General features: G+C 44.0%; 1 protein-coding gene across 1 annotated transcript; it reads right to left on the reverse strand.

Annotated features, from left to right (window-relative positions):
- Positions 1 to 5077: 5077 nt before the first annotated feature.
- On the reverse strand, positions 5078 to 8705 carry CCN2 (cellular communication network factor 2). Its single transcript, XM_073627291.1, has 5 exons — positions 8436 to 8705; positions 7968 to 8187; positions 7512 to 7763; positions 6793 to 7004; positions 5078 to 6354 (listed from the first exon to the last, which is right to left on the reverse strand). Exons 1-5 carry the CDS (start codon positions 8484 to 8486, stop codon positions 6058 to 6060), a joined length of 1032 nt encoding a protein of 343 aa, XP_073483392.1. The 5' UTR covers positions 8487 to 8705; the 3' UTR covers positions 5078 to 6057.
- Between the last annotated feature and the right edge of the window lie 2890 nt (positions 8706 to 11595).

Genomic DNA, 11595 nt, shown 5'->3' on the forward strand with positions numbered 1-11595 from the left:
TTTATTTTTTGGATATGTGTTATAGCAAAAAGTAAAAAAATATATTTTTTTTTTCAAAATTGTCACTCTTTGTTTATAGCGCAAAAAATAAAAATGGCAGAGGTGATCAAATACCACCAAAAGAAAGCTCTATTTGTGGGAAAAAAGGATGTCAATTTTGTTTGGGTACAGCGTCGCACGGCAATTGTCAGTTCAAGCGACGCAGTGGCGTAACGCAAAAAATGGCCTAGTCATTAAGGGGGCAAATCCTTCCGAGGAGTGGTTTTTCCCACAAATGGAGCTTTCTTTTGGTAGTATTTGATCACCTCTGGGTTTTTTATTTTTTGTTAAAAAAATTAAAAAAGACAGAATTTAAATAAAAAACAATACAAAACCATTTTATATTTTGTTAATAAATTTTGCAAACAGGTAATTTTTCTCCTTCATTGATGTACGCTGATGAGGCTACACTGATTGGCACTGATAGGCTGCACTGATATGCACTGATAGGCTGCATTGATGGGCACTGATAAGGCAAAACTGATGGGCACTGGTGGGCACTGATAGGTGGCATTGGTGGGCACTGAGAGGTGGCACTGATGGGCGGCACTGAAGGGCATTGATAGGTGGCACTAAAGGGCACTAATAGGTGGCACTGATAGTTGGCATTGATATCTGGCAGTGATGGGCACTGATGGGTGGCAGTGATGAGCACTGATGGGTGGCAGTGATGGGCACTGATCGGCACTGCTAGGTGGCACTGATGAGGCACTGATTGGCATCACTGGTGGGCATTGATAAGTGGCACTTGTGTGCACTGATAGGTGGCACTGATTGCTGGCACTTATGTACTGTGTGCACTGATTTGTGGCACTGTGGGCAGTGGTGTATTTAGGTTTTGTGCTGCCCTAGGCCTGACTAAACTCGTGCACCCTCTAATTTAAATATGCCCCGCCCCTTCCTGTCAAAGCCACACCCTTTCTGTTTAAGACCCACTCGGTCATCTGTAAACCACACCCCTTCCTATTTAGGGACCACCTCTTCCTCTCTGTACATTAAAAGTGGGTACCAAGTGCCTACTTGTAAGCTCCTTGAGGGCAGGGACCAATGTGAATGTACAATGCAGGCCTCAAAATTTCAAGTCATGAGCCATTAGCCAGGCCTTAAGACCCTATTCACACTGAAGCGTTTTTCAGGCACTTTTGGGCTAAAAATAGTGCCTGTAAAGCGCCTGAAAAACGGCTCCCTTGCAGTCTCAGTGTGAAATCCTGAGTGCTTTCACACTGAGGCGATGCGCTGGCAGGACATTTAAAAAACTCCTGCAAGCAGCATCTTTGGAGCGGTGAAGGAGCGGTGTATACATCGCTCCTAAAACGCCCCTGCCCATTGAAATGAATGGGCAGCGCCACTGAACCGCTGGCAAAGCGCCGCTGCAGTGGCGCTTTGCGGGTCATTTTAACCCTTTTTCGACCGCTAGCGGGGGTTAAAAGTGCCCCGCTAGCCGTCAAATACCTCTGCATAAATGACAACACTTTACCGCCGACGCTCCAGTGTGAAAGCAGCCTAAGAGTTACTCACCACCACTTTCCCCACCTAACCCCTCCCCTGCCCCTAAACACGCTCCCATGTATTATCTCATGAGGTGACACTGTAAGGCCCCTTTCACATGGGGTCGATCCATTTTGACGGACACCGCTAGCTCAGCAGGGATCGCTCCATTCATCGCCGCTGAGCAGGCGGATGAAAGGTCCGTCTCCACTCACTGTGCTGAGACAGACCTGTCAGACCCCCGCTCTCCTCTATGGGGAGATCGAATATCACCTGGTGCGGTAAAACATGGTGCCACCCCCCCTCAGTCCTCCCCCCCTCAGGCAGGCCATCTTACCAGACCCAGCAAAACAGCAGCAGTGATCCCTCTGGCTGGATGTTCCCTCACCCTGTGTTGTGTAGTGCTCTCTCTGGTGGCGCTGGGCAGTGTGGCGCTCTCTCTGGTGGTGCTGGGCAGTGTGGCGCTCTCTCTGGTGGCGCTGGACAGCGTGGCGCTCTCTCTGGTGGTGCTGGACAGCGTGGCGCTCTCTCTGGTGGCGCTGGACAGCGTGGCGCTCTCGCTGGTGGCCCTGGGCAGCGCGGCGCTCCCTGGTGGTGCTGGACAGCGTGGCGCTCTCTCTGGTGGCGCTGGACAGCGTGGCGCTCTCGCTGGTGGCCCTGGGCAGCGCGGCGCTCCCTGGTGGCGCTGGGCAGCGTGGCGCTCTCTCTGGTGGCGCTGGGCAGCGTGGCGCTCTCTCTGGTGGCGCTGGGCAGCGTGGCGCTCTCTCTGGTGGTGCTGGACAGCGTGGCGTTCTCTCTGGTGGCGCTGGGCAGCATGGTGCTCACGCTGGTGGTGCTCTTTCTGGTGGCGCTGGGCAGCATGGCACTCTCTCTGGTGGCACTGGGCAGCGTGGCGCTCTCCCTTGAATAGTTTATTCAATAGTAAGCATATACACCAACCCTGTTTTTAATGCAAGGAGATAGGGGGAAAAGGAAGGGAAAGTAAATGGCTTAAGGGACTACATTTCCCATGATGCTCCCCTAGTGTTTTGATTGGTTTCTGCTGTGGCCATGGGGAGGGGGAAAAAACGGGCAGGAAGCTGGGTGGCAAATCTGAAAAGAGCCCCCTCCTCTCTTATCCTGCATGGCTAACAGAAAAAGAGCAGGGGGTGAGCGGGGGGAAATGGTCCGACAGCTCGCCTCTTCCCTGTCACAGTGCCAGTACCTGCAGCCTCAGTCACCGCTTCACAGCTGGGGGGGGGGCTCGACATCACCCGCTTCCTGGAGGGTGTCACTGTATGCTTTCCGCCTCCTCCTGCCTGGGGGTTCCGAATCCCCACGTCCTCCTTGCTCTCCTCCCCTGGACACAAACCCGCCCCACAACATGTAAGGATGCCAGTGGAGCAGAGTGGGCGGAGCATTACTCCACCAGTTGTATGGCCAGTCACCGGCCGCTCTATGGGGGTACTAGTCCCTCCCCCCTCACCTGGCCAAGTACGCTCCATACACTTGTACTGCACATAACAAGTGCCGCAGTACATCAAGTCACCGGCTGCCGGGGATTGTATATGTGCGGAAGGCGGCTGTGCGAGACTCGGGAGGACGGGTAGGGGGGTTTTGTGTTGGGGGGGCGGCTATTTTGCCGCCCCCCCCGCAAAGTGCCGCCCTAGGCCTGGGCCTTGTTGGCCTAGGCCAAGAGACAGCACTGACTGTGGGCACTGATTTGTGGCACTGACAGGCGGTACTGGTGGGCACATAACAGGCTCTTCCTCTTCGGGACCGATGTCCCTTCAAACAGAAGCTGGTGATCGGCTTTTTTTATCCTCGCGCTGTCAGCGTGAGAAGAAAAAAACCCGATTACCGATCTTCTGTTTACATCATGTGATCAGCTGTCATTGGCTGACAGCTGATCACATGGTAAGGGGCCGGGATCTACGATCACCCGAGTCTCATTGACTCAGGTGATCACAGCGCATGCTGCGCGCGCCCTTCAGGGGGGTGTGGCGAGCCTGCAATGGGGAGGACGTCAATAGACGTAGTCCTGGCAAAGCAGATCCGCGCTGTAGCTGTCATTCGGCTATAGCGCGGATCCATGTATCCTAATGTAGTGTTTTGTCAATTTCTAACTTGGGGTTCCTTCGTGTGAAAGTTTTTTGAAAAGTCAATAAAAGGTGTTTTTTTTTCTTTTTAAACCATACTCCAGTTATCCAGTTTTTTCTTCATTTTTGACTTCCTCATACAAAAATAATTATTAAAAGAATTTGTAGGAAAGGTTTGTAGAGCCATGTCATATTTTCTCAAACTACACAGGTGAACACCTGCTTAATTATTAACTTTTCTCAGGTTTTTATTGCTATCTGTGTCCACCTCGGGCAGATTTACCCTCTCTATTAGTCCTAGTGACCATTGTCAGCGGGAATCAAAGTGAGGGAAAAATTAAAATTGGAGTAGGCCATAGACTGATCAAAATTTGGCTGGTTCAGCAAGAACCGGCTGAATTTCGATCCATCTATGGGCAGGCTGGTTATACTGAAGTTGATCTATCATCTACTTCAGTACAACCAGCCTGTTGGGTTTTTTGTACATTCACTACCAGCGGCTATAGTTATAGTTGGACTGCTGGGAAACCTCCTACTGTCAGAATGCAATAGCGCAGCGGGAGGGATTCCCCCATCAACAATGACTGAATTGAGCAATTTCGTTTTCTTCAACCTTGGTAAAATGTATGGCCTGCCTTAGAGTGGTCACCAGAACAGGAACAGAGATGACATCTCCCAATAGGCACACCTGTTCCAGTGTTTCCCTCTCATTTCCTGTTGTGTCTAAAGCTGGCCATAGATGGTGCAATTTTCTTTCCGGCTTGCTTCCCACATCAACACAGTCAATGCTGACGGGGGAATCCCTCTGATGGAGTTATTGTGTTCTCCCTGCGGGGGGGTGGGGGAGCCATCCCTGCCAGGAGAACACACTGAGGTTTATTTACTAAAACTGCAGAGTGCTAAATCTGGTGCAACTGTGCATGGTAGCCAATCAGCTTCTAACTTCAGCTTGTTCAATTAAGCTTTGACAATAAAACCTGGAAGCTGATTGGTTTCTATGCAGAGCTGCACCAGTTTTTTTCACTCTCCAGTTTTAGTAAATCAACCCCACAGTGATTATTGCTACCGACTTTAGCAATTGGCAATAACTGCATGAAAAATCTGACATGCTGGTTGTACCCAAGTCAACCAATGGAGCCTGCCCATACATTGTTCAAATATTGGCCAGCTCCTGCTGAACTGGCTAGGGGGGGGGGGGGGGGGGGTGTTTAACCATCTTCTGCTATATCCAAAACAAAGAAAACATGTTTTGCCTTTGCATATACTCTAATCACTCTGTGTATGTGAAATGTAATGATTCTATTACAAGTTATGGAGACATCAAAGACTTCACAGTTCACTGTGCCACAAACAATGTTTTCCTGTTTTCTCTGCCAAGAGCTGTATGTGAAACCCTTCTATGTTTTTTTCTGAACTAATTTCAACAAAGTCTAGACGCCTTTGAAGGGATTGAGAAGAGAAACACACATGGATTGTATAAAAAAATAAAATATTTTATTTTTCATCTAGAAAAGTGCAAACATGTACCTTTTTGGTCACACTTCTCAACAAATAAAAATGTTGAAAACAAAAGTACAGTCATGATCAAGGTAAAAAAAACAAAAAACAAAACTGATTATCTTAGTGAAAATCATGAACAGTTTCAATTTAAACAGCAATTGGATATTAAAGCTTAACTGGCATGAAACCCTCTAGTACAATCAACACCACTGGTAACTGTTTACAATTTTCACTTGATAACCTATTTCCTACCCTGAACATTTGTTCAGACGAGTATTAAAAAGTACTTATCAGGGATCGACAATATAATAAAAAAACAGGATATCAAAATATTTAAGCATTATAAAAATGAAGAACAGGATCATAAAACAAATTTAAGTTAATTTAGATAACTGTACAAAAATATATATACATTATGTACAATAACTATAAAAAGCAAGATTACAGCATGCGGTATAGCATGATGTAAACTTTCCAGTCGTGTAACAAACATAGTTTCCATTCCATGTTACATTTTTTTCTTAGGGTTTGCTAAACAAAAATAAGTTGTCCTATAAGGACAACTGTTTTGACACCATAATTTGGCTGGAATATAAATTCCAACTGTCACTGAAATGGTGCCATTTAATGAATACTGTATATAAAAATAGTAAGAGCTTTTTTTCCAGTTGCATTACTGGGTGCAAAATACAGCGTCACTTATACTCAGTGAATACTGCCTTATGACAGTGGATGTACAGCAACATTACATTGCACCCAGCAGAGCTAAGGAGGCCTGGTTCGTCTTCCTTTCTTCAAACCAATGGTTTGTGTCATTCAACTATCAAGTCTTTAAGAGAAAGACTTTCATTCAAACAGACATAAATACGTTCTTGTGCTAGAACATTACGTTTAGCAATGAGATGCAAAAGTCATTTCAAGTGAAACAGTCTTTTGGTGTGGTTCTCTGGATCTATGCCATGTCCCCATACATTTTTCTGTAGTACATGGATTCAAAGATGTCATTGTCTCCAGGGCAGTTGTAATGGCATGCACATGTTTTGATGAACATCATCTTCTTCTTCATGACCTCACCATCAGGACACTTGAACTCTACTGGGAGGGTGGCGGTTCTATGAGGGGTACAGCAACGACCATCTGTACAGACCCCACAAAACTTGGCTCTGTAGGTTTTCACACTTGTGCAGCCAGAAAACTCAAACTTGACTGGTTTGGAGATTTTAGGAGTACGGATGCACTTCTTTCCTTTCTGTATTGGAGAAAAAAGTACCATATGTTAGACACACTGTTTTTTTATCAAGCTTACATTTTCATGGACATGCATGGGGCTAATGAGATCAAATTAACAGATTTATTTTATATTTATAATTTGATAAATGTAATATTTTACATGTAGTATTTTTTTCAGTTTTGGTTTATATAATAGGGCAGTGCAATGTGTTCTGATGGTATATAAAGTTTAGCATAACAACCTGATTTCAGTTTTCTGTATTCAGATAATTGAAAGATGGGTTCTGACTTTGTTCTTTGGGTTACTATACTCTGCATTTTGTATTTTACCTTAATAAGTAAGCCAGTTTATTTACCCTACTATTTACATATAATGATTGAATTTCTATGAAGGTAGACTATAATAGAGTGCTGTAGTGCAGCTGTAAAAAGTGTGATCTAAAACACTGATATTTACCTTAATGTTTTCCTCAAGGTCAGCCTCACAAGGTCTAACCATACAAAGTCTGTTCTGTTTCTCCAGTCTGCAGTGCTCATTGTCATTGGTAACTCGTGTAGAGATGCCCATGCCACAGGTCTTTGAGCAAGCACTCCATTCAGTGGTCTGTACCAAGCAGTTGGCACGCATAAGAGATGGATCAGGACCATATGTCTCTTCCATTCTGAAAGCTGTAAAGAAAATAACAACACATAAGCTATCATGATGATAACACAGTGGCAGAAAAGTCTTAAAACATAATCTAGCTCATCTTTATTAGTAAAAGTAACAGACTCTTATGTTTATGGCTTCTGTTAGATGGACTGGTGTCTTTATTCAACCTTACCAACCATGTAACTATGGGGTTATTTTTCTAAAACCGGAAAGTGCAAAATCTGGTGTAGCTGTGCATGGTAGCCAATTAGCTTCTAACTTCAAATTGTTTACTTGATAAAAAAAAAAAACTGGAAGCTGATTAGTTTCTATGCAAAGCTGTATCAGATTTTGCACCCCCCAGTTTTAGTAAATCAACCCCTATGTAACTATGTTTAAGATACAGTTCTTTTAAGCAGACAAAACTACTGCAATGGTGTACTTTTTTTGTTCATTTTTTAAAGCCTGTTACTGTATTATTTGCTAGTAATAACTAACACATTTTAGATTAGATGTAAAAACATAGAATATGTATTTCAACTTACCAGGCAGAGCAGGTCCAACCATGGTTTTCTCCATAGGCTGATCACAGACCCATTCTTCACAGCACTTGCCAGGCAGTTTCACCCTTCTTGGGTATGGGCAATCAGGGCTGGGGAGACGGACATCCATGCTGCAGAGTGGCACACAGCCAACGCCTCCATCTAAGCATGTGCATTGGTACTTGCAGCTGCTTTGGAAAGACTCTCCACTTCTGTAGACCATGCCTCCAAATACACAGGGGGCACCTTCCCTGGCTAAAATGAAGATAGAACATGATTTAGGATTCATGTGCAGAGGTAATTAAGCATATTATACTATTAACATTGCTTGCTACTGATAAATATAGAGATGTAATGCTAACTTTAACATATTCACATACTACATAAGGAGTTTCGTTTTTAATTTTACAGCTGCTCTCACTGACCAAACTATTTTGAGGTTCTGCTAAGGACACTTACCAGTGCAGACTCCAATTTTCCTGTTGATCCTGGAGCCAAAGTCACAAAACAGTCCTTTGTGTGGGTCACAAACGTCTTTCTCAGTGCAGAGTTCGCCCAATTGCTTGGCACACACTTTACAGCATCCACATCCATCCTGGACCAGGCTAACCCCAGGTGCACATTCAGGTATCTTCTGTGGGCACTGACATTCCCCACTGCAGTCTTGGGCATCAGATACCTGTAGGGATGAGAAATAGAAGTAAGCAGGCTGATTTGTATTCTCATCTAGCATGGTCAAACCATCAGATTATCAAAACGAAAGATTGTTTTACCTTCTTACAACTTATTAAAGACAAAGCAAATTGAATCCTAATAACAGAGTCATGTATGTGTTCATATTTAAGATGTACAACTAGAACCCTAGCATATAAAACTACATCATATAACCTTACAATCTCTATAGAAGCCACTGACAGTTCAACTCACCCAGCAGAGCACAGTCAAGAGGAGTGCAGCTGTCACTTTTCCGGAAGACATGGTTTAGTTTTCTTGCAAATCAAAAGAAAATCTTCTGCCGTTTGCGTTCTCTAGATCTCAAGTCGATCTTGTGTAGTTTCTTGCAGTTTTCTCTCAAGTTAGTTTTGCGTTGAAAGTCTCAAAGCCTCTTTCCTTTGCCCCTGTTTGTTGAGTTTGTTCCTCTCTCAGGTTCTGGAAGAGTTGTTGTGTGAGTCTATCAGCGAGCTGCTGCTCTTTTATATCCTGCTGGATGCTGAGACTCGCCAATGAGCTGAATGGAGTCCTACACAAGCAGGGACATTCCTCGCATTCCTCCCAACCTTCCTGCCCCATCAGCTCACACCGGATTGATCCTGACCCCTTGACATTCCACATTCCTCCTGTCTGAAAAAACTGGCACACTCCACAGCACAAAAAGGGCGCTGTATCCTCACCATCAAATAGGATTTTCTCCTTGCTTTTATATAATTTCCACTCTATAATTTTATATGAAAAGGAGGTTTCAGCCTTGTTTTTTTTACAGCTAACCTCTGTTCCAGACAGCGTTTACCATACTGCTTTCATGTTACAATAATCATGTTAGGACACCTCATGGCAAAATGTAACCACAATATAAAAATACATTCTTCCTTGTGTCATAAGCAACCTACACAGAGAGGGAGGGATGGCTACAGAATGATATTTTAAAAAAATCAAATGTATTATTTGTGATGAAAGGAAAAAATGTCTTGGAAACGTATATAATGTTAATGTTATGAGATGCATACCATGTATAGCATGCCTTTTTGTTGGTTTGTTTAGCATGGGCTTTATTATATTAGCTTTCATCACTGAAGCACTTGAACAGTAAATAGCGATGATTAACTAATATATAGGCAACATCCCTAATAATATTTGTCCCATATTATGTTAATAAGTCTCAGAGTTGAACAAACCTTTTTGGGTCCGAGACACACTTTTGCACTGTGGTGGGTGTAATGGATGTTAACATGTGTTATGTGCATTTATATTCACTTTCACTTCAATGCAAACAGGAGTCTTCAAACTACGGATCTCCAGTTGTTCAGGAACTACTATTCCCATCATGCCTAGCCATGTCTGCGAATGTCAGAGTTTTACAATGCCTCATGGGATGTGTAGTTCCGCAACAGCTGGAGGGCCGTAGTTTACAGACCCCTGCACTAGGGCAATGCAGATCCAATGCAATGCAATGTGTTTTAGTGCACCACAGCATACAGTAACACACTACTGTGCTTTGTGGTGAGTTGTGTTAATAAAAATGCTGCATGTCCATTCCTGTGCATTGTCAGTACATTCAACAAAGGAATTTCTTTATTTATTTATTCATTGACTGCCATAGGGTAAGTTAATGTTATTGTAAACGTTCAATATTTTTTACCTTTATGCATTCATGCCTTCAGTGTGCAGCAGCCCCCTCAGCCCCACCTAATACTTACCTGAGCCCCATCTCGATCCAGCGATGTGCTCGAGAGCATTGGTTCTCTCTCTTCCATCTCATTGGCTGAGACAGCAGCGGGAGTGTTTGTCTCTCACTACCATCAATAACAGCCAGTGGGCCAATGAGGAGAGAACAGGGCAGGGCTAAACACCCTCCATGTGTGATTGGATACGAGAGCAGTGGTTCTCTCTCTTTCTCCTCATTGGCTGAGGCAGCAGCGGGAGTCTTTGTCTCTCACTACCATCAATCACAGCCAGTAGGCCAATGAGGAGAGAGCAGGTCAGGGCCGAGCCACCCTACATGTGTAATAGGACATGCAGAGCAGTGGCTCTGGAGCAAGCCTGCTCTGATGCCCTCATAGCAAGCTGCTTGCTTTGTGGGCACTCTGCAGGAGACAGGGGCCAGGAATGCCAGCTGGGGACCCAAGAAGAGAAGGATCAGGGCTCCTTTATGTAAAACCATTGCACACAGCAGGTAAGTATGACATATTTGTTATTTCTAAAGAAATCTGCCTTTAATATAATTTTAATACTAGAGGTTGAAAGGCAGTAAAACATCATGGTTGAGCTGCACTTTTACTGCACCCAAAACCCTTTAGCTGTAGAGGCAGCAAGCAGGGATGTACACATGCCACTGCCATGAAGCAGAGCATTTAGGAAGTTTACCAGAATTTATAACCCTGTCCCTTTGGACAGGCTTGAAGGCAATACATTGCCTCCTCAACACCTATCAAATGCTCTGTGAACGCAGATTGTTCTTCAGAGCACAAAGCTTATGTGAACGATCCCTTACTGCAATGCAAAAATCACACAAGACACAATGCGCATTAACCCACGCAACACACAGGATTAGACAAGTATGAATGGGCCCTACAGAAATGCCACACAATTCTGCACATCTCGAAAGCTCATTTCTTTTTTGGGAATAGTTTCTTTTATTTTTTTCCATAGTATTTTTGGACTCATTACATGACAACAGAAAACAGAACCAACTACAATAGTTCTGGGACATACAACGGTGACCTAACTTGTCTCCCCCAGTCACAGCACTCATCTATATATACATTGAGTGCAATGAGGTAATGCATATACATCCACCTGTTGGCAGGCTCTGGTTGCCTTGGTAACCCTGGAAGCTGTCCTAGCTTTGCTGTAGAAATGTCTCCAGCACACCAAAGGTTACAACTCACATAGTTTTCTATAAATAAAATCGCGGGTAGGATGTGTGTAAGGAGGAGAATACAAGAGCACATACCCAGCAGCTTTGCTAATATCTGTTAATAGGTATGATGTCATCCAGCAGCCAGTGTAATAAGGTCATGCTGGGATGTCCCTGGTAAGTAGCTGCAGGCCATTGATTGATAAACAGCTGTTCTCTGTCAGAAGGAAGAAGAATAGGAAAGAACACTATATTTATACTTTCCTTTTGTTAGTACACAGAACCTGATGCTCTGTGTCCTGATAAAACAAATGACAACAGACAAATGTACATTTAATTAAAAATCGACAGATATCAAAATAATAAAAATGCAGCACGTTTAAAAGAAAAAAACATTTAAAAAGGAGGTGTTAACGGCGGAAGTGAAACTGCTTGTCCAGAGTCACTTTCGAAAAATGACACAACGGTGTCACTAGTGCTACGTAGGCGAAGAATTCTAAAAATGCTCTCTTA

The sequence above is a fragment of the Aquarana catesbeiana genome, linkage group LG04, assembly GCF_042186555.1.
Source record: "Aquarana catesbeiana isolate 2022-GZ linkage group LG04, ASM4218655v1, whole genome shotgun sequence".
In the NCBI taxonomy this organism is placed as follows: Eukaryota; Metazoa; Chordata; class Amphibia; order Anura; family Ranidae; genus Aquarana; species Aquarana catesbeiana.

Bases quoted from the DNA above. Each gene is read 5' to 3' on its own strand.
- CCN2 (XM_073627291.1), bottom strand. From the start codon at position 8,486: ATGTCTTCCGGAAAAGTGACAGCTGCACTCCTCTTGACTGTGCTCTGC. The intron at 7,005-7,511 runs GTAAGTTGAAAT...TTTTCTTTACAG, and splicing joins GGTTGGACCTGCTCTGCCTG to CTTTCAGAATGGAAGAGACA. The intron at 6,355-6,792 runs GTAAATATCAGT...TCTCCAATACAG, and splicing joins ACCTTGAGGAAAACATTAAG to AAAGGAAAGAAGTGCATCCG.